The sequence below is a fragment of the Salmo salar genome, chromosome ssa19 (assembly GCF_905237065.1).
Source record: "Salmo salar chromosome ssa19, Ssal_v3.1, whole genome shotgun sequence".
Taxonomy (NCBI): domain Eukaryota; kingdom Metazoa; phylum Chordata; class Actinopteri; order Salmoniformes; family Salmonidae; genus Salmo; species Salmo salar.
This window is the reverse complement of record NC_059460.1, coordinates 30,861,341-30,885,396: the sequence shown is the minus strand read 5'-3', so window position 1 is coordinate 30,885,396 and position 24,056 is coordinate 30,861,341. Positions and strand designations below refer to the sequence as shown.

At 42.5% G+C, this 24,056-nt stretch overlaps 1 protein-coding gene across 3 annotated transcripts in view; it reads left to right on the top strand.

Moving 5' to 3' along the window:
- LOC106578662 (transmembrane protein 108) overlaps positions 1 to 24,056 on the top strand; it is a 91,474-nt gene that overhangs the window by 63,655 nt on the left and 3,763 nt on the right. For all 3 annotated transcript variants that reach the window (XM_014157713.2, XM_014157711.2, XM_014157712.2), the window contains exons 3-4: positions 22,247 to 23,461; positions 23,850 to 24,004. In XM_014157713.2, the coding sequence (XP_014013188.1) occupies positions 22,247 to 23,461; positions 23,850 to 24,004 (1,370 nt within the window). The remainder of the gene's footprint in view (positions 1 to 22,246; positions 23,462 to 23,849; positions 24,005 to 24,056) is intronic.

Below are 24,056 nucleotides of genomic sequence, written 5' to 3'. Positions count from 1 at the left end.
GAAAAAGTTGAGGGGTCTGAATACTTTCCAAATGCACTGTAGATAAAAAGGAAATGTCAGCTCACTGTTTTGCTTTTCTCAAACTTGATCTTTTAATAAAGCTTTGGTGATTAAAGATTTATTTCCAAGCGGTCTGACGAGACAAACCCCTTTATCGACAGTCTTGACCAACCCACTTGATTGCATTGAGCAGGACAAGAAGAAAACAGACTTCATTGAGAGGTCAGGCTATGCTTGGTTTTACATCAAATCAAACTAAATGGGAAAAAACATTTACTTTTTATGTTTCTAAATACGAAGTATTTAGGTAAAAAAAAGCACATTACTCTTGTTCAATGCGCATATGGACATGGATAGGCTGCATTTCCGCCTACAAAATTAATATATCCATATATTTTATATCCAACCGCATTACCATGAAAACCAGCTTTTCGTTGGTCTTAAATATCCCTATCAGTGCTGCCTGAAATTAGCACTTTGGATCATGTTTTTAAGGACACAGCTCAAATATTTCCACCCCTCCCATCTGAGCACAAGTGAGCTGATATAAGACAGGTAAATTACCCATCTTTGAGCAACAGTTTGAAAATAGCAGAGCGCTGGCTTTAACATGTTAAAATTGTAAACAAACGGGCGTTTGATAGTAGCGCCGCCTTAAGTCCAGACGAAAACTAGGCTACACTGCATTACACACTGCAATGGATAGGCTATTCCAGTCATGAACCCTGGCCAAAAAATGTGATATCCGTGTGCACGGACCAGGCCTATTGATGTAGGCATATTGATGTCCTGTTCATTTAAAAGGGAGAGCACGAAGATGAGGAAGGAGGTAAGCTTGCTACTGATATAATTGACTTGAATAAAAACAATATGTTTCGTTGCTATATATCAGAATTATTGACTTCACAATAAGCCATATTCGAGTTTACATACAGTTGAAGTCGGAGGTTTACATACACCTTAGCCAAATACATTTAAACTCAGTTTTTCACAATTCCTGACATTTAATCCTAGTAAGAATTCCCTGTCTTAGGTCAGTTAGGATCACCACTTTATTTTAAGAATGTGAACTGTCAGAATAATAGTAGAGAAAATTATTTCTTTCAGTTTTTATTTCTTTCATCACATTCCCAGTGGGTCAGAAGTTTACATACACTCAATTAGAATTTGGTAGCATTGCCTTTAAATTGTTTAACTTGGGTCAAACGTTTCAGGTAGCCTTCCACAAGCTTCCCACAATAATTTGGGTGAATTTTGGCCCATTCCTCCTGACAGAGCTGGTGTAACTGAGTCAGGTTTGTAGGCCTCCTTGCTCGCACATGCTTTTTCAGTTCTGCCCAGAAATGTTCTATAGGATTGAGGTCAGGGCTTTGTAATGGCCACTCCAATACCTTGACTTTGTTGTCCTTAAGCCATTTTGCCACAACTTTGGAAGTATGCTTGAGGTCATTGTCCATTTGGAAGACCCATTTGCGACCAAGCTTTAACTTCCTGACTGATGTCTTGAGATGTTGCTTCAAGATATTCACATAATTTTCCATCCTCATGATGCCATCTATTTTGTGAAGTGCGCCAGTCCCTCCTGCAGCGAAGCACCCCCACAACATGATGCTGCCACCCCCGTGCTTCACGGTTGGGATGGTGATCTTCGGCTTGCAAGCCTCCCCCTTTTTCCTCCAAACATAACGATGGTCATAATGGCCAAACAGTTCTATTTTTGTTTCATCAGACTAGAGGACATTTCTCCAAAAAGTACGATCTTTGTCCCCATGTGCAGTTGCAAACCGTAGTTTGGCTTTTTATGGTGGTTTTGGAGCAGTGGCCTCTTCCTTGCTGAGCGGCCTTTAAGGTTATGTCAATATTGGACTCGTTTTACTGTGGATATAGATACCTTTGTACCTGTTTCCACCAGCATCTTCACAAGGTCCTTTGCTGTTGTTCTGGGATTGATTTGCACTTTTCGCACCAAAGTACGTTAATCTCTAGGAGACAGAACGCGTCTCCTTCCTGAGTGGTATGACGGCTGCGTGGTCCCATGGCATTTATACTTGCGTACTATTGTTTGTACAGATGGACGTGGTACCTTCAGGCGTTTGAAAATTGCTCCCAAGGATGAACCAGACTTGTGAAGGTCTACAATTGTTTTTCTGAGGTCTTGGCTGATTTCTTTAGATTTTCCTATGATGTCAAGCAAAGAGGCACTGCGTTTTGAAGGTAGGCCTTGAAATAAATTCACAGGTACACCTCCAATTGACTCAAATGATGTCAATTAGCCTATCAGAAGCTTCTAAAGCCATGACATCATTTTCTGGAATTTTCCAAGCTGTTTAAAGACACAGTCAACTTAGTGTATGTAAACTTCTGACCCACTGGAATTGTGATACAGTGAATTAATTATAAGTGAAATAATTTGTCTGTAAACCTTGTTGGAAAAATTACTTGTGTCATGCACAAAGTAGATGTCCTAACCGACTTGCCAAAACTATAGTTTGTTTAACAAGAAACGTGTGGAGTGGTTGAAAAATGAGTTTTTAATGACTCCAACCTAAGTGTATGTAAACTTCCGACTTCAACTGTATATTATATTACTATGAAGCACCAGTCGTGGATATGGACATTGTATGGGTGCTGAAAGTAGGCTCATTCAAGAAGTCCTGATTCATTTAAACAGTCTTCATTTAAATGTAACTTTAGGCTACTAACAACAAGAGGGCTTTGTGTTGGAGTTAATTTCTTCCTTTTCAAGAAAGAGGTAGGCCTACGTGTTTGACAGACGAAATTAGTCTACTATCCATAGATTTTATCAGCCAATTCCTTCACTCACCATGCACTTCTTAAATGTCTCAGTGTCAGTGAGTGAAGGGCTTGGTGTGTTAAGTTAAAACCAGTGCTCGAATTGAGTGGGTATGTGACGGTATTGTGGCTTTTGTTAAAGAACGTGACTAAAAGCATATGCCTAGCACTTGTTATCTTTAGATTTAGAAAAAAAAATTATGGACATGATTATTTTAAATGATATATAACAACACTTTTGTCCGCAAATGCTTTATGCTAGAAACAAAATGTAAAATGCGGGGGAAAGATGTGACTCCGATGCATATGGGATATCTTTGGTTTGTCTCTATAACATTGAGGCTGCTCTACAGCCTTCTATAGCAAAGGAGACACAAAATCTACTTTGCTTGGGAATGAATGTGTGATTCTGTCACTATCAATTGACGTTCAACATTTCAACAGGCTATTAAACAACATACTAACTCTAAATCAGCCAGGAGCAAGCCAGGTAGCCTAGGATGGAATGAAAATGAATTATTTAGGCTATATTATTATTATAATATCAAGGCTATAGCCTGCTATTTAAGAAATACATTGTGAAGCAATCGTGACACGCTACAGGCTGGCAGGAGCGCTCAGCATTTCAACAACACATCAACAACAGTACTTCAACAACATGCCTATACGTTTTGCATTTAGGCTTTATAAAATTTAATTGAAAACAATTATTACTTAGAATTAAATAATAATGAAATGAAAAATGCCTTATCTCCAGGTATCCCTCATTGTAAATAATTTACAATCCCTTATAAAATGTCAAAATCTTCTCTCCGCCCTTTGGCAAATTGTGTAGAATTGCAGCAAACTTGGCCTCCCGAGTGGTGCAGTGGTCTAAAGGCACTGCATCGCAGTGCTTGAGGCGTCACTACAGACCCGGGTTCGATCCTGGGCTGTATCGCAACCGGCCGCGACTGGGAGATCGATGAGGCGGCGCACAATTGGCCCAGCGTTGTTAGGGTAGGGTTTGGCCGTCCGGGATGTCCTTGTCCCATCGCGCTCTAGCGACTCCTGTGGCGGGCCGGGCGTATGCACGCTGACACGGTCGCCAGTTGTACAATGTTTCCTCCGACACGTTGGTGTGGCTGGCTTCCGGGTTAAGCGAGCAGCGTTTCAAGAAGCAGTGCGGCGTGGCAGGATCTTGTTTCGGAGGACGCATGGCTCTCGACCTTCGCCTCTCCCGAGTCCATACAGGAGTTGCAGCAATGGGACAAGACTATAGCTACCAATTGGATATCACGAAATTGGGAAGAAAAAGGGGTAAAAACTAAATAAATATATAATAATTGATTGCAACAAACTTGCTTTAAAACAGTCTCATGGGAAAATGTGTAGAATTGCAGGAAATGACCTATTCTTCTCTTTGCGTTGTCAAGAGGGGGGGCCACTAAAATGTTCTGTTCGCAACAAAATGTCACTTAGGGCCTGTCATGCTAAATAATGTCCCCTGGCCAAATAGTGTCCCCCTCTAGGTCACAATGGGATTCGATAAACTATTAGCTTCCGTTGCTATATCAACGGTGTGATGACCTAAGTATTAGAATTTTGGAGATCGTTACAGCCTAAATTACGTTATTTTCATCATTGCTATGTTTGTCTGTTGCCAGTTCGTCTTGTCTTGTCAAGCCTGCCAGCGTGTTTTTCCGTGCTCTTGTTTTTCCAAATCTGTTTTCTAGCCCTCCCGTTTCCGACCTGTTCTGCCTGCCCTGACCTCGAGCCTGCCTGCCCCCCTGTACCTTTCGGACTCTGACCTGGTTAATGAACTTCTGTCTGTCCTCAACCTGCCTATTGCCTGCCCCTTGTATTTTAATAAATATCAGACTCAAACCATCTGCCTCCTGTGTCTGCATGTGGGCCTCGCTCTGTGTCGTTATAACAAGGCTGATATTCTGCGACAATTTCGCTGTTTAAACAAGTTTTGTTTAGCTAATAAAATGAAAACATTAATTCGAACTACTTGTGGGTACCTTGTTAACATTAGAACATGAAGTCCATGTATTAAACATTGCTACATTTCAGAAATGGCAAAGAACACGTGTGATCTGCTTGACACATTAAAGTTACTCACCTTACAGATCACAAAGTCAGCTAATTTCCACTCCATTCATATGCAAATCCGTTTGGTTCATACACTGGCTTGTCTGGCTGTCATGTTTTCATTTTAACCTGCCCTTCCCTTATCTACACTGAAATAATATCATTTCACTAGTCCTCTGTTATGATTTTTTTCTATCTCGCTTGGCTCATATATGTATCTATTGAAGGTACTAGGATACAACAATTAATAATGTGGAAGAAATAAATACCATCAAAGAAAACCTTACAACTTACACCTTGTGAAACAGCTGTGAAAACCAACCTGGCAATATTTAAGTTTTGAATACATAAACGTTGATTGTTTTTGGTGCAGTTGTGCCATTCATTTATTTTCACAGATATTTTGTGCGCTCACATGGCAATCATAGATTAAAATATGGAATTCTGGTGTGTGGAATTCTGCCTGTTACTTGTTCTCAACAGGCAGCCAGTCTCAGAAGGGGGACTTGAAGAGGGAGACTGCAAAGTCCAGGCACTGCTGCTCTCTTTGTTCTGAGTGTTTGCAGTGCTATTGTTTTTAGTTCATCTGTGTATCTCACATATTATGTGCCCAAGAAAACTTTCTTAGCAGATGATGACAACATGACAACAACAGTAGCTGTAGATGATGTAATGAAAAGTTGGAGGGTGGTTGGTAATGGAGGACATCAGGTGGATCCACGTCTGGGTGTTGGGCAGAACTCCTAGCTCCTGGAGAACAGGAGCAGAGTTAAAAGGAAGGAGACAGAGATGTAAACAAGCAAACTCACATGTACCACTTTACTGTGAGAAAATTTGATGGATTAGCACAGTGTTATAAAATAAATTAACAGCGGGCAATCATTTTTACCTGGTCGAAAATCTCCGTCCTTCTCAGTCTGTGCCTGAAGGTAGTACTCGAAGCCGTTCTGATCTGGTTCTACAACTTCCACCACATCAGGTGGGGTTTCAGTGATCTGAAAGTACTTATACAAAAATAACAATAGACAAACAACAACACTAAGTCAATCACAAATTTGAAAGACGTTGTTTACCTCAGTCAACAGCTGCGGCTACTGTCCGTACTCGGTGGAGGCCTGGATGCTGCTGTTGTGTGCAAAGAGAATTACCTTCAGGTTGTTCTCCCGCCCTTCCTGCTACCAATCAAGGGACTTGCCCACGGCAGTCTTGAGGGGTCTGGTTGGTTCATTCACCAAACCTGGAGGAGGGGGTAAGAAAGAGATATCTATTGACAATGTTAGATATTGAAATATGTCTAATTATGTACCATAGAAAAACAAAAACAAATTGTAAAAAAATAAATAAAACAAACCATTGGTGACAGAATATAACCTGTAACATCCATACCTTGTTGCAGCGTTTATGATCTCGGTCACTCAAGATGACCTCAGGAGAACCGTGGGTGTAATGACCTTTAAGCAAAAGGTCATTACACCCACAAATTGAAACATTGTGTGCTCTCTGATATGACATTAATTGAAATCATAATAATTTCAGCTATAATAGAATGTGATTGATAAACAAAAGGTTATTTCACTTGCCCAGCTGTCCACCTTGACAATTCCCCGTCAGAAGAAGCGTAGGCTTCATTCCGAAATGGCCAGCATTCATCTCAGTCAGCACGGCCTCCTTCTCCTCCTTAGTAAAAATCACACTCCTGTGTGGCTGGCCATCCTTCCCCCGTAGGTAGATATGATTGCCTAACAAGTTGGAAGAGAAGAGTTGTTGAAATACTCAAGTGTAAGTATATTTGCATTGCTGTCTTTCTCTCTCTGTTTTTTTCTTTCCATCTCTCTGTCTGTCTTACACTCTCTTCCCACCTCTCTCCCTCACTCATGTTCATCTTTTCTCATCCCCCCCCCCTCTCTGTGTCTGCCTAGCAAAGACACCTACTGTAGTTTACACCTATTGATTTGATTGATCAGGTTTAACGTATAGCTAGACACCTCAATATGACAGACATACAACTATATCAGTGGACACTGCTGAGGGGAGGACGGCTCATAATAATGGCTGGAAGGGAGTCAATGGAATGGTATCAACCACATGGAAACCACATGTTTGATACCGTTCCATTTACTCCATTCAAGACATTATAATGAGCCATCCTCCCCTCAGCAGCCTCCACTGAACTATATGTATAGTTAGCAACTAGCCTACTGTACGTTAGATGGAAAATGGTTGTTGAAAAGTGGTTGTGCATAGCTAAATCCGTCCATCTAATTGAAGTGAACTGCTTTACGTTACCCTGAATTGTGAATTTCTCTGAATGTTGCGGCTCTGGTCGAGATCAGTGGTGTCTTCATAGTACTTTGCCTGGTTGGAAAGATAAAAGAAAATCTCCTCGAGGAATGCCATTGAAGTGACAACCAACATACAAACAGAAAGCGGCAATGACAATTACAGTAGCTTATCTTTAAATATTAATGGATCTGAAGTTAAACCGAATCGGAGTTATTGGAAAGTCAATAGTAGACTGTTGGAAGATGATCATTTCAAGATGGAAGCCCAACTATTTAAGTCTTATGGGAAATATTGGGAATTAATAAAGGATGAAATAAGACAAACAGCCATGAAGAGAGGTAAAGAAATTGCTGAACTTAAAAGATTGAGGGAAGATAAACTTGTTAAGGAAATACTTTCTCTAGTCTCTATGGAGGACCTTGATGAAGAAGGAAAGGCTCAGTTATTCTCTTTACAACTAGAAATGGACCGAATGTATGAAGAGAGAGCAAAAGGGGCATTTGTAAGATCAAGAAGGAGATGGTTGGAGGAAGGTGAAAAAAATCCAAAATACTTTTACAATTTAGAAAGAAAAAATTCTGAATTTACATCTATTCATAAGCTTAATATAGATGGCAAAGAAAATGAAAACCCCAAAGATATTTCAAAATATGTTTCAGAATTCTATGGTAACCTTTATACCAGTAATGCCTGTCATACTAGTGACATATCTGCCTTTCTAGACTCTGTCTAAGACTATGCAAAATCCATAGATGAAGACTTCCAAAAGTCTTGTGATGAAATTATTTCTATTAATGAAATAAAAAAATGTATCAGCAAGTTAAAAGAGAACACATCTCCAGGGAATGATGGCATTATCAGTGAATTATATAAATATTTTCAGGAGGATATTATTGAATTTATATTTAATGTTTTTAAGGAGGCAATTGATTTAGGGGTCCTGTCTGTTTCTATGACACAGGGCCTAATTTCTGTAATACCCAAACCAAACAAAGATTCTATGGTGTTAGAAAATTGGAGACCAATCACATTAATGAATTTATTTTTTAATTTTTTTATTTTGGTCAATATTTTCAAAGTGTAATTAAGACACTTTAGAATAACAGTAACAGCTCTGTTAAATGATCCCATGGAACTTCACAGAGATTCCACATTAGACGTGGAATTTAACAAGGATGCCAAATTTCTCCTTTCTTATTTTTATTGGTCACACAAGTTATGGCACTTCATAGAAATAAGGATAGTTTTAGGGGTATTCAGATACAAGACAAAGAGATAAAATGTTCCCAATTGGCTGACGACACCACCATTTTTTTTGAAAGATCATAATGAAGTCAGGAAAGCTATTGAGTGTATTAATGCCTTCTCACATGTATCAGGTTTACCTCTGAATATTAGGAAATGTGAATTATTTGCGTTGAAAAGATGTGACTTAAAACTCAGTATGTAATATCCCTGTAAAAGATATGATCACATATCTTGGTATTACAGTTAGCAAAGATCAGAAAGAAAGGGCCAACTTAAATTTCTCTCCTATTGCAGAGAAAATTGGAAATAGATCTAACTCCTGGTTATTAAGAGATCTTTCTTTATCTGGACTCATACTTTTATCAAAATCTGAAGGTCTGTCCAGATTAGTTTATACCTCCCTTGCCTTGGATGAAACTAAAATGTCAGTAACTAAAATGGTTGATACTAAATTATTTAACTTCATATGGAGGAATAAACCTCATTATTTAAGAAAAGTGGTAATATGTAGCACCCAAAGTGAGGGAGGGTTGAATGCTCTGGATTTTAAAACCTCTAATATAATATTTAAGATTAAATGAATACAAAACTATGTAAGAAATAAGGATTGCATTTGGAATACTAATTTAATATTCCAACAGATTGGTGGTCTAGAATTCTTACTCAAATGCAACTTTGATATGGGTAAAATCCCTATTAAGCTTGCAAACTTTCATAAACAAGTACTTCTAACTTGGAACCTCATGTACAAACACAATTTGTCCCCACATAGGTATACAATCTGGAATAATAAAGACATAAATACAAAAACAAGTCTTTATTTTTCCAGAACTGGTTTGACAACAACATTATTTGGGTTAAACAATTATTGAATAATGATGGACAACTATATGATTATCCACAATTTATGAGAACACACAATGTTACATTCACTCCTGAGGAGTATCACATTGTTGTTAGAGCTGTCCCTAAAGGTGCTATTCTTCTTTTAGGAGAATATAACAATACTCCAAGTGCAACTGTTGAGGATTTTGTAGCCTCAATACAATTAGAAGGAATTGACATTTTAAACTATAAATGTAATAACGTCTATATAAGGAAACTATGTCAATATGTTACTTTTCCCTCTGCTAGAATGTACTGGAATGCAGCCCTAGGACAAATGAACTGGAACAAAGTTTCGTTGTTATCTGGTAAATATTGTATCTAATAAGGTAAAAGAAGTATCATACAAACTCATTCATACAATCTACCCTGTAAAGACCTTTATTATACACAGATTTAAAATAGCTATTGATAACAAATGTGTATTTTGTGATTGTGACCCAGAAACTCTTGACCATTTATTTTGGGACTGTTCTTCTGTCAGTAGTTTTTGGAGTGAGTTAGAAGATTTTATTTGAAAAGAAACGACTTTCAATGTTAATCTGAGAGACTCTGATATCATGTTTTATTTTGAACCAAATGATATGGAACCGGATTTAACTTTCATTGTTAATTTGTTTATCTTTCATGGAAGATTCTTTATCCATAAAATGAAGTGGGCAGAGAACAAACCCCTCTTCACATTATTTAAGATAATATTTCAATTCTATATTGAAATGATCAGGAAATGTAAAAACAAAAAAGCAATACGCACCATAAAAGTATTTAACAAATTGAAAATAAACCTGTCTGTTAGGTTTATGTACTCTTGTTTGTATATTTACGTTTTTTTGTATTTGTTGTGTTCATAATACATTTTTAAAAATTATAAATAAATAAATAAATAAAAAAGTTACAGTAGCTTGCTTGCTAGCTAGCTAACTTTAGCTAAATAAAACTGTCTCGCTAGATGGCTAGCTGACTAGGCAGGCTGAGGTATATAAGTAACGTTATAGTAGTTACCAATGTCAATCTATAAAAACAGTTATTTATTCCTATTTAACAATATGTACTTAAGACAAATACATGGTAAAGAAAGTGTTTTCTTTCCAGTCCTCTGAAGCAGTAGGTAGTCAGCAGGTTGTCACAGTAAAAAACACTGTCCTTGGAGAGCAATTATGAGGTAATAATTTTGTGCGGACTGAGCGAGCGTTTATGCGGTGAAATAGAACCAGAACTGCCCGCATCCTCCTTCCTTCGCAACCGCTATGAGGTAAAATAGAGCCAGGAAACTAGCATAGCAACGGACGCTTTGGTTCATTACGTAATCCGGTCAGAATGTTGCAAGTTCTAGAAACAGCCCTAGCAACAGAAGCTAGAACTCATCGAATCCCATTGTGACGTAGTGGGGGACACTATTTGGCCGGTGGACACTATTTAGCATGACAGGCCTCCAAAAGGCTGACTGCATTTGTGGATGTGGGTACGCAGACCCGCTATCCACTGTGACCCCTCATGATGAGTTCAGATTTTGTGTGGCAAAGTTGCCAATCCCTGCCCTACATAGTGCAAGACTTTTAGGACCCATATGGCTCTGGTCAAAGGTAGTGAACTATGTAAGGAATAGGGTACGATTTGGGACACAACCATAGATTCTCTCTTTGTCTCATATCTCAGAGCACATCTGTACCGTGTGCACATGTCTGTCTGTGTGTCTGTCTGTGTGTGGGTTGTTTGGGTGTTGTGAAATTTGAGATAGAAGCTTATTGGTATTCTGATTGATGCTGTAGACAGCCTTCCCACCTCCCGTGTAGATTTGTGGACGATCCCATTGAGTTAGCATCTGCCTGCCTTAACACAGTCCATAGAGGACTGCACGGTGAGGGCATCCTTAATAGCAAACTGGTATGCTTCAGTGCCCACATTGCTAACAATACAGTAACAGTCATGCATGTTTAGCCTGTATGCTAACCGCTAATGATGTGATACTATAATTATCTGTCCCTATGGCACCACAGCAAGTGATGTGTGTGTTAAGCTTGGAGAAGTTGCCCCTTAGACACTGATCTCAGGTCAATTTTGTGATTTTACATACTAATGGTGAAGGTGATGATTTAGAGAGGATAAACTGTGCTGTGATCTGTGCCTAAGGGCAACTTCTACCCCCTGAGTGTGTGTTTTGCTGGGAGGTACCTGAAATGCAGACTGAGCAGCTAGAGGAGTGTTCTGCATACCTAGGTGGGACAACCACACCACAGGCATAGAAAGTATATTTTTCCCAAATAATGGATCTATCATCAGTAGAGTCAGAGCTAGAAGGGGGGGTGGAGGGTCAAGTGGTGCAGGTAGGAGGATTATTTAAGATACTGTTTGAAGGTAGAGTTGCAGATGTTTATGTAAAACGGGCAGGGACTCTACTGTCCTAGCTTCAGGGGGAAGCTGGCTCCGCCATTGGGGTGCCAGGACAGAGAAGAGCTTGGACTGGGCTGATCGGGTGCTGCCCTCCCGTAGGGGTGGGAGGGCCAAGAGACCTGAGGTGGCAGAACGGAGGGTTCGGGGTGGGGTGTAGGGTTTGAGCATAACCTAAAGGTAGGGAGGGGCAGTTCCTCTTGCTGTTCCATAGGTAAGCACCGTGGTCTTGTAGTGGATGCGAGCTCCGACGTGAAGCCAGTGGAGTGTGGAGGAGCGGGGTGACATGAGAGAACATGGGAAGGTTGAAAACCAGGCGGGCTGCTGCGTTCTGGATAAGTTGCAGGGGTTTGATGGCACAAGCGGGTAGCCCAGCCAACAGTGACGCGCAGTAGTCCAGACGGTAGAGGACAAGTGCCTGGATTAGGACTTGCCCCGCTTCCTCTGTGAGGTAGGGTCGTACTCTACAGATGTTGTAGAGCTGCTCTCTACTACACACACTAAGTTGATTCTCTGCAATGATTGGTGTGGTGGATATAGGATGTAGTAGTGTAGGCTACATCTCACACTATTACCCCACTGCAGTAGTTGGTAGTATTGGTAGTTTAAGTAAATACTGACCTATGAGGTTATAGCTGAATGTTGAGGATTTGATCATTTTCACCATTATGATGCTTTAATTTCACAAGGTCTCAAACTCAATGCCACTGGGCGGCCAATTTGGCTTTCTATGGCCCTCACATTGACTCTAATACTGAGTGATGTGAAAGGGACAGAGAGATGGGGCAAAAGTCATTGGATCAAGTGCACAAGACACAGCAGCCAGCCCTATGATCTACTAATATCCCATTCCCCTCCATGTCATCAATAGAGCACTTATACATGAATGTCACTCGCTTCTTATGCATTCCAAACAGCCTCTAATTCAGTGAGTTTACTGCATAAATTGCCCTTCCCCATTATAAATATCTTGGCTGGGTTAATTGAAATAGGTTTTTGGCTGATATAACAGAAATAAATCAGGACCTAATTTAACAGTAATATTGACCTCGTCCTTGTTTTTCTCCCTCCCAGAATAGTGAGTGGTATGATCAGGTGGGTGTCAGTGAGCGAAGCTAACAGGTTGAACCAACGTGGAAAACTGATTGGATTTGCAAAACCCAACTTTTAACCTAAATCCAATGACATGGTTGACCTTTTTGTTGTTGAATTCACGTTAGTTAAATGTTGAACTGACGTCTGTGCCCAGTGGGTTTGGTGTTGACAAGCCCTTTCAATGAAATGTACTGGCAACCTTAAAGCTGCAATCCATAGTAGTGAAACTGCCATGTTCGTTTGCAATATTACAACAACAAAGAAGTTACGTCAAACAACGAACACTGTTCAATCGTGGTTTCATCAGACCAGAGAATCTTGTTTCTCATGGTCTGAGAGTCCTTTAGGTGACCTTGGGGCAAACTCCAAGCGGGCTGTCATGTGCCTTTTTACTGAGGACTGGCTTCCGTCTGGCCACTCTACCATAAAGTCCTGATTGGTGGAGTGCTGCAGAGATCTTCTGGAAGGTTCTCCCGTCTCCACAGATTAACTCTGGAGCTCTGTCAGAGTGATCATCAGGTTCTTGGTCACCTCGCTGACGAAGGCCCTTCTCCCCCGATTGCTCAGTTTGCACAGCGGTCTTGGTGGTTCCAAACTTCTTCCATTTAAGAATGATGGAGGCCACTGTGTTCTTGGGGACCTTCAATGCTGCAGAAATGTTTTGGTACCCTTCCCCAGATCTGTGCCTTAACACAATCCTGTCTCGGAGCTCTACGGACAATTCCTTTGATCTCGTGGCTTGGTTTTTGCTCTGACATGCACTGTCAACTATGGAACCTTATATAGACAGGTACAGTATTTGCCTGTCTATATAAGGTCCCACAGTTGGGGTATTGTGTGCAGTGGTGGAAAAAGTACTCAATTGTCATATTTGAGTGAAAGTAAAGATACCTTAGTAGAATATTACTTAAGTGAAAGTCACCCAGTCAAGTACTACTCGAGTAAATGTCTAAAAGTATTTGCTTTTAAATACTTAAGTATCAAAAGTAAATGGAATTGCTCAAATGTACTTAAGTATCAATAGTAAAAGTAAAAGTAAATCATTTTAACTTCCTTATGTTAAGGAAACCAGACGGCACAATTTTCTTTATAATTTGTTTACGGATAGCTAGGAGCACTCAGACATAATTTACAAATGAAGCATTTGTGTTTAGTGAGTCCACCAGATCAGAGGCAGTAGGGATGACCAGGGATATTCTCTTGATAAGTGTGTGAATTGGACCATTTTCCTGTCAAAATGTAACGAGTACTTTTGGGTGTCAGGGAAAATGTATGGAGTAAAAAGTACATTATTTTCTTTAGGAATGTAGTGAAGTTAAAGTTTCCATGAATATAAATAGTAAAGTACATACAGATACCCCAAAAAAACGACTTAAGTAGTATTTTAAAGTACACTGATCAAAAAAATAAAGGGAACACTTAAACAACACAATGTAACTCCAAGTCAATCACACTTCTGTGAAATCAAACTGTCCACTTAGGAAGCAACACTGATTGACAATACATTTCACATGCTGTTGTGCAAATGGAATAGACAACAGGTGGAAATTATAGGCAATAAGCAAGACACCCCCAATAAAGGAGTAGTTCTGCAGGTGGAGACCACAGACCACTTCTCAGTTCCTATGCTTCCTGGCTGATGTTTTGGTCACTTTTGAATGCTGGCGGTGCTTTCACTCTAGTGGTAGCATGAGACGGAGTCTACAACCCACACAAGTGGCTCAGGTAGTGCAGTTCATCCAGGATGGCACATCAATGCGAGCTGTGGCAAGAAGGTTTGCTGTGTCTGTCAGCGTAGTGTCCAGAGCATGGAGGCGCTACCAGGAGACAGGCCAGTACATCAGGAGACGTGGAGGAGGCCGTAGGAGGGCAACAACCCAGCAGCAGGACCGCTACCTCCGCCTTTGTGCAAGGAGGAGCAGGAGGAGCCCTGCAAAATGACCTCCAGCAGGCCACAAATGTGCATGTGTCTGCTCAAACGGTCAGAAACAGACTCCATGAGGGTGGTATGAGGGCCCGACGTCCACAGGTGGGGGTTGTGCTTACAGCCCAACACCGTGCAGGCCGTTTGGCATTTGCCAGAGAACACCAAGATTGGCAAATTCGCCACTGGCGCCCTGTGCTCTTCACAGATGAAAGCAGGTTCACACTGAGCACGTGACAGATGTGAGTCTGGAGACGCCGTGGAGAACGTTCTGCTGCCTGCAACATCCTCCAGCCTGACCGGTTTGGCGGTGGGTCAGTCATGGTGTGGGGTGGCATTTCTTTGGGGGGCCGCACAGCCCTCCATGTGCTCGCCAGAGGTAGCCTGACTGCCATTAGGTACCGAGATGAGATCCTCAGACCCCTTGTGAGACCATATGCTGGTGCGGTTGGCCCTGGGTTCCTCCTAATGCAAGACAATGCTAGACCTCATGTGGCTGGAGTGTGTCAGCAGTTCCTGCAAGAGGAAGGCATTGATGCTATGGACTGGCCCGCCCATTCCCCAGTCCTGAATCCAATTGAGCACATCTGGGACATCATGTCTCGCTCCATCCACCAACGCCACGTTGCACCACAGACTGTCCAGGAGTTGGCGGATGCTTTAGTCCAGGTCTGGGAGGAGATCCCTCAGGAGACTATCCGCCACCTCATCAGGAGCATGCCCAGGTGTTGTAGGGAGGTCATACAGGCACGTGGAGGCCACACACACTACTGAGCCTCATTTTGACTTGTTTTAAGGACATTACATCAAAGTTGGATCAGCCTGTAGTGTGGTTTTCCACTTTAATTTTGAGTGTGACTCCAAATCCAGACGTCCATGGGTTGATAAATTGGATTTCCATTGATTATTTTTGTGTTATTTTGTTGTCAGCACATTCAACTATGTAAAGAAAAAAGTATTTCATAAGATTATTTCTTTCATTCAGATCTAGGATGTGTTGTTTAAGTGTTCCCTTTATTTTTTTGAGCAGTATATTTTTACTTCACTACTTTACACCATTGATTGTGTATAGATTGATGAGGGGGAAAAAATCATTTAAAACATTTTAGAATAAGGCTGTAATGTAACAAAATGTGGAAAAAGTCACGGTCTGAATTCTTTCCGAATGCACTGTATATCTCACTAGGTCAGGATATTTAAGCCTCCATATGTCCACTAGTTCCAATATATTTGCCTGCCCACCCACACGCACGTTTGGGGAGTTATTTTATTCCATTCTGTACTACTGTGTATTGTGTCTATTAGGTTCATGCCTCATGGTACCTCCTTGCATTACATAAACAGCATTATAGTGTTGTATACACTCTCAGAGGGCAATGGAGGCCAAGAGTGTTGCTTAGTTAGGACACTTAGTGAGAGTCTTTACAGGGAGGCTTAGGAGCAGGAAACTGGCTATAGGGGATGAAGGGCTCCCTCATTCCCCAAATGAACCCCTGGAGCTATCCTGTGTCTGGGGCTGCATCCCATTCCCTACATAGTGCACTACTTTAAGTCAAAAGTACCATTTGGGACAGCCTGTGAGTCATTGCGAGTGTCTGTCTTATTGTAACGTATACACTGGGAGTCTAATAATAAACGGACCATCCAACAATATAACAAACATGAGAAGCGTATAGACATGAAACACATAAACAATACTGACTGGGGAAGGAACCTAAGAGTGCCAGATATAGGGGAGGCAATAAGTAAGGTAATGGAGTCCAGGTGTGCCTCATGATGACGTGTAGGTGCGCGTAATGATTGATGCCAGGTGTGCGTAATGATGGATCCAGGACCGGTGGTTACCGGTGACGTCGAATGCCGGAGGGGAGGTGCGGGAGTAGACGTGACACTTATGAGCAGCAGCAGTAGCTCTAATCTAATGTCACTGCCAGACCAGGAGTGGGTGACTCACTGCCAGAAAAAAAGAAACATAACCTTTGATGAAAATGACGAGTTGAGCTGGAGATATACTGTAGCTTGAGATGCCTCCTCGTTGTCCTTAGTATTTACTAACCCTCCGCACTGTCTGTAGTCACCAGTAGCAGGCATACTTACATTCACATTACTGTATGGAACACACACAAAATTAAACTCAATTCAATAGATCTTTATTGTCTGAGAAGGGAAATTGAACACACTGCTATAGGAAAAGGAGGAGGGAGGGAGAGTGGGAGTTTGAGTTTCTAGAGACTATTGTAGAGAATCTGCATGTATCCATATCTATATCATACCATATACTCTGTGTTTGTGTGTGAGTGCATGCGTGTGCATGTGCTTCTCAAGAGAGATTAGATGACTTTCAATTGGTTTACTCAACCACACATAGCCTACCACACAAGTAATGAATAACTTTACAAAATATTGACTATTCACCAGACCGACAACGAACATCATGCAACATGTTTTGACGCTACCAAACTTAAAAGGTGTTTTGCCTCCTTTAAGATTTTATGAGCTACTCAATAAAACATGATGATCAGTGGTCTCCCAGATGAATATTAATAAGTATGTTTATTGCAGATGAGGAGGACCAGTGTGTGCGCGAGCGTGGGTGCATGTATGGGCGTGTGCAGAGTTGCGTGCATGTGTGTGTGTCTGCGGAGTGTACTGCTGGAGCATGTGTGTGTGTCTGCGGAGTGTACTGCTGGAGCATGTGTGTGTGTCTGCGGAGTGTACTGCTGGAGCATGTGTAAGTATGTACAACGTATGTAAACTCTGTTGCCATTTTGTTGTCAGCGGAGCCGGAGCTCATGTATTTTCCAGGCTTTTCCGGCTGACCGAGGGCCGAGTTGCCAGGTAGTGTTGTGATAGCGAGGGTTAGACACTGATTGAGGGTGTGATTGAGGCCAGACTACTGCATGACAAACAGTGTTGCACACTATCACACTCCTGAAGTACAATGCTCAGGAACAACTGCCTATAGCAGTAACATAGTAGCTATGGTTTACTAACAGCCCCCACAATGGACAACATAATATAGTAATCAATTCTACTCTGTGCGGATGGAACCATAGATAGCCTATATATGTGACTGAGAGACATGTATGTATGTATGTATGTATGTATTAGTATGTTTGTGCATGTTGGAGGATGGAATACAGTAATAATGTGTTGAGGGGACCGGGGGGGGCAACGTATCACCACCAGAGATCAACAATGGGCCAAAATATGAGGCAAATATTCCTGGGGTGGGTCAGACTATTTCTGTGAGACTATATGGTCTCCCTGCTTTACGACCATCTCTCTGAGACCACCATTCATAAATCAAACTATTCTGTCTGTGTTGTCTCCCAGTTATGGGTCACTCTGGAGTGTCTGGAGTAGGGATGTGACAGGCTTGGTAAATGGAAAGCAGAGGAGAGAGGACCCTCTCATACAGTACCTAGCGAGCCAGAGCAGCTGTGTCCTAAATGGCACCCTATTCCCCATGTGCACCACTTTTGAATAGGATGTAATTTAGGACACGCACATATCGGGAGGAATATGATTTATGAGTTGAAGGCTGTGTTTAAACGCCTATTGGATCCCTTAATGGACTGGGGTAAATGAGTGGATAGGAATGTGTGATGCTGAATACTGGTATATGACTGAGTTAAGATGGGTAATCAGTACAGTGTTTGAGATTGTGGACGTGTGCTGGTGTGACTATGTTTTTTGTGGAATTTCGCCCTCTTTATTACCCTTCTTTGTCCTTATACTCTCTTCTTTATCATTCTTCTTTTATTTATTTCTATATTTTCTTTTCTCCATCTGTACATATACACTACATGGCCAAAAGTATGTGGACACCCATTCAAGTCAGTGAATTTGGCTATTTCAATCACACCCATTGCTGACAGGGGTATAAAATCGAGCACACCGCCGTGCAATCTCCATAGACAAACATTGGCAGTAGAATGGCCCGTACTGAAGAGCTCAGTGACTTTCAACGTGGCATAGGAAAATCATAGGATTTTCCAAAAAGTCAGGTCGTCAAATGTATGCCCTGCTAGTGCTGCCCCAGTCAACTGTAATGCTGTTATTGTAAAGTTAAAACGTCCTCAGTTGCAACACTCACTACCAAGTTCCAAACGTCTCGGGACGCAACTGTTCTTCGGGAGCTTCATTAAATGGGTTTCCATGGCCGAGCAGCCGCACACAAGCCTAAGATCACCATGCGTAATGCCAAGCATCAGCTGGAGTGGTGTAAAGCTCGCCACCAATGGACTTTGGAGCAGTGGAAACGCGTTCTCTGGAGTGATGAATCACGCTTCTCCATCTGGCAGTCCAATGGACGAATCTGGGTTTAGCGGATGCCAGTAGAACGCTACCTGCCCCAATGCATAGTGCCAACTGTAAAGTTTGGTGCAGGAGGAATAATGGTCTGGGGCTGTTTTTCATGGTTCTGGCTAGGCCCCTTAGTTCCAGTGAAGGGAAATCTTAACGCTACTGCATACAATGACATTCTAGACGATTCTGTGCTTCCAACTTTGTGGCAACATTTTGGGGAAGGCCCTTTGCTGTTTCAGCATGACAATGCCCCCGTGCACAAAGCGAGGTCCATACAGAAGTGGTTTGTCGAGATCGGTGTGGAAGAACTTGACTGGCCTGCCCAGAGCCCTGACCTCAACCCCATCGAAGACTTTTGTGATGAATTGGAACGCCGACTGCGAGCCAGGTCAAATCGCCCAACATCAGTGCCTAACTTCACTAATGCTCTTGTGGCTGAATGGAAGCAAGTCCTCACAGGAATGTTCCAACATCTAGTGGAAAGCCTTCCAAATCAAATCTTATTGGTCACATACACATGGTTAGCAGATGTTAATGCGAGTGTACCAAAATGCTTGTGCTTCTAGTTCCGACAGTGCAGTAATATCTAACTAGTAATCTAACAAATTCACAACAACTACCTTATACACACAAATGTAAAAGGATGAATAAGAATATGTACATATACAGTTGAAGTCGGAAGTTTACATACACCTTAGCCATATCAGAATAATAGTAGAGAGAATGATTTATTTCAGCTTTTATTTCTTTCATCACATTCCCAGTAGGTCAGAAGTTTACATACACTCAATTAGTATTTGGTAGCATTGCCTTTAAATTGCTTAACTTGGGTCAAACGTTTCAGGTAGCCTTCCACAAGCTTCCCACAATAAGTTGGGTGAATTTTGCCCCATTCCTCCTAACAGAGCTGGTGTAACTGAGTCAGGTTTGTAGGCCTCCTTGCTCGCACACACTTTTTCAGTTCTGCCCAGAAATGTTCTATAGAATTGAGGTCAGGGCTTTGTGATGGCCACTACAATACCTTTGTTGTCCTTAAGCCATTTTGCCACAACTTTGGAAGTATGCTTGGAGTCATTGTCTACTTGGAAGACCCATTTGCGACCAAGCTTTAACTTCCTGACTGATGTCTTGAGATGTTGCTTCAATATATCCACATAATTTTCCATCCTCATGATGCCATCCATTTTGTGACGTGCACCAGTCCCTCCTGCAGCAAAGCACCCCCACAACATGATGCTGCCACCCCCATGCTTCACGGTTGGGATGGTGTTCTTCGGCTTGCAAGCATCCCCCTTTTTTCTCCAAACATAATGTATGGACATTATGGCCAAACAGTTCTGTTTTTTGTTTCATCAGACCAGAGGACATTTCTCCAAAAAGTATGATCTTTGTCCCCATGTGCAATTGCAAACCATAGTCTGGCTTTTTTTATGGTGGTTTTGGAGCAGTGGCTTCTTCCTTGCTGAGCGGCCTTTCAGGTTATGTCAATATAGGACTCATTTTACTGTGGATATAGATACTTTTGTACCTGTTTCCTCCAGCATCTTCACAAGGTCCTTTGCTGTTGTTCTGGGATTGATTTACACTTTTCGTTCATCTCTAGGAGACAGAACGCATCTCCTTCCTGAGTGGTATGATGGTCCCATGGTGTTTATACTTGCGTACTATTGTTTGTACAGATGAGCCCTACAGACGTTTGGAAATTGCTCCCAAGGATGAACCAGACTTGTGGAGGTCTACAATTTTTTTTCTGAGGTCTTGGCTGATTTCTTTTGATTTTCCCTTGCTGTCAAGCAAAGAGGCACTGAATTTGAAGGTAGGCCTTGAAATACATCCACAGGTACACCTCCAATTGACTCAAATTATGTCAATTAGCCTATCAGAAGCTTCTAAAGCCATGACATAATTTTCTGGAATTTTCCAAGCTGTTTAAAGGCACAGTCAACTTAGTGTATGTAAAATTCTGACCCACTGGAATTATTATACAGTGAATTATAAGTGAAATATTCTGTCTGTAAACAATTGTTGGAAAAATGACTTGTGTCATGGACAAAGTAGATGTCCTAACCGACTTGCCAAAGCTATAGTTTGTTAACAAGAAATGTGTGGAGTGGTTGAAAAACTAGTTTTAATGACCTAAGTGTATGTAAACTTCCGACTTCAACTGTAAATATATTAATGAGCGATGGCTGTGCGGCATTGGCAAGATGCAGTAGAATATAGTATATACATATGAGATGGGTAATGTAGGATATGTAGACATTATTAAAGTGGTGTTATTTAAAGTGACTAGTTATACCTTTATTAAATCCATTTATTACATTTATTAAAGTGGCAGGAGAGTTGAGTCTGTATGTTGGCAGCAGCCACACTATGTTAGTGATGGCTGATTAACAGTCTGATGGCCTTGAGATAGAAGCTGTTTTTCAGTCTCTCGGTCCCTGCTTTGATGCACCTGTACTGACCACGCCTTCTGGATGATAGCGGGGTGAACAGGCAGTGGCTCGGGTGGTTGTTGTCCTTGATGATCTTTTTGGCCTTCCTTCCCGGAAGATTCCCATGATTTTGGAATGAGATGTTCGACGAGCATGTGTCCACATACTTTTGGCCGTGTGTGTGTGTGTGTGTGTGTGTGTGTGTGTGTGTGTGTGTGTGTGTGTGTGTGTGTGTGTGTGTGTGTGTGTGTGTGTGTGTGTGTGTGTGTGTGTGTGTGTGTGTGTAATACAGACTATCTAAAAAAAAGGCTGGTTGGCTCATCTCAGTGGCAAAAAGTAATAACTTTGCAGCTGTTTCTGATGAATAAACAATGCCATGCTGGTGGGTGGTAACATTCAAATAAAACCCACCCTGAAATGAAACCTAGGCTGAAAATAATTTGTACATCATATCAAAGGAAAAGACAAATAAAACTTGGATCACACGGATTTGCACTAAGTGGGCAGTTCTGACTTGTCACTTCAAGCCCAAATACTGTATATCACACTTTGACTAAAACGATTACTTATTGACTTAAATGGTTGTGCAACATCATGGGTAAGCTCTGTCTTTCTGCTCGATTGAATCCAGCCCACGGTTGTAAGGTTCCTACAGGACTCATAAACAACCTATTGCCGCTTCTGGGGATCAGTGTTTGGGTAGACCGACCTACACACACATGCACACACACACACACACACACACACACACACACACACACACACCCCACACACACACATTCTTTCTAATAATTATCTCTCTCTGTAGGTGTTCTAGCGATCCTAGCTGTGGGAGTGGTGTCCTCTACCCAGGAGCTGTACCCCAGCCGGACCCCCGAGGACCCTGTCTCCATGTCAGCGCCCCACAGCAGCCCCCCTAACCCACTCCTGCCTCTCCCAGACTGGCAGCAGGAGGGCTCCAGCAGTGGGGACCCTTGGTCCCCCCAGGGAGGGGCGCTGCCCACAGGCATCATCAAGCCCACCACAGCCCTCAGCTCCTGGGGCTGGCATCTAACCCACCACACCAGCCTGGCACACATTGTGACAACACCCAGTAAAGACAGCCTCATTCATGCTGCAGTTACTTTCAGTCCTAACACTGTAAACTCTGTGAGAGTAAACCAAGACCCTGGCCCTAGCTGTGTCAGCCCCAGTCCAGTCAAGCAGGCCCATTCCCCCAGCTCTGGTGCTCTTAACCCAGGCCACAGCTCCAATTCTCTCAGTGCAGACCAGGGCCTCTTGCCCAACTCAGTCAATCAAGCCCATAGCCCAGATCCTGTTAATGTTAACCAGGGCAACAGCCCTCCTAGCCCTCCCAGCTCTGCTGGCCCACAGAGTGAGGTAGCTCCAGCTGCGGTGGAGGGGGCTCCAGACTCTGGGTCTGCCCTGGCTTCTTCTTTGCCCAGCCCGCTCACAGAGAGAGAGGATACTCTGGGCCCGGAGCTTGGTGGTCCCCCGGCCCCCACACACACCCAGGAGCCCCAGGGGGGGAATGTCAAGGAGCCCACAGACCCCAGTCAGCAGGACTTCACCACTGAGCTGCAGCCTTCCTCTCTCTCCTCCTCCTCTTCATCAGAGGATGCTTCTCTAGATCAGACCCTCAGGGAGCATGTTGAAGCCACGCCCAAGCTTTCCCGACCCCACGCCATCACCCTACGGGAGGTGCACCCCCTGGTCAACGAGGACCCCACCCTGGAGCTCAAAACAGATGGCAATGTCACTTTTCATAGCGGCAGTGTGGAGGGCATCCCTGGCGAGGACCCCTCCTCCCAGTGGAACAGCTCGTCCGCTACGGAGCCCCCCTCCACAGCCAGTGGGAATTTTCTGAACCGACTGTTCCCCGCCACCACTGCAGACCCCTGGGGTCCTGGTAATGGCTCCAGCCCCACTCTGGACTCACCGCTGTCCAGCGCCACCATCTGCCTGAGCAAGATAGACATTGTGTGGATCGTGTTGGCCATCAGTGTGCCTGTGTCCTCGTGCTGTGAGTATCAAATAGCAACCTGATGAATGCTTTGATGCCGAAACATGTTTTTTTTTGTTGATAACAAAGCCCTTTATATCAAATGTCAATTTCCTTCTATTAGGGATGAATATATATTGTACAATTTAAGTATAAACTCAAAGCCTCTTAGAGAAAACCATATCAAAGGCAAAGAGGTTAGAGAAATTGTGTTTGAGTCACTAGGAGGCTGACCACCACTTTTACGAGGCTGAGATCACGTTCATACCACCCAACCTGTCCACTGAGACAATGTGATACATAATGAAAGAGCTGGACTGAGGTTGTATCGTTTTAGAGGCTGTACTGACTTTGCCTCCCCCTCTCCCTCCTTCCCCTCCTCCCTCCCTCCCTTCCTCTCCCCCTTCAGCTGTCCTGCTGACCGTGTGCTGTATGAGGAGGAAGAAGAAGTCTTCGAATCAGGAGAACAACCTGAGCTACTGGAACAATGCCATCACCATGGACTACTTCAACAGGCATGCGGTGGAGCTGCCCCGGGAAATCACGTCCCTTGACAATGCTGAGGTACACACAGTCCTGAGACTGACTGCCACTTTTATTATTAGACCAAAGAGGA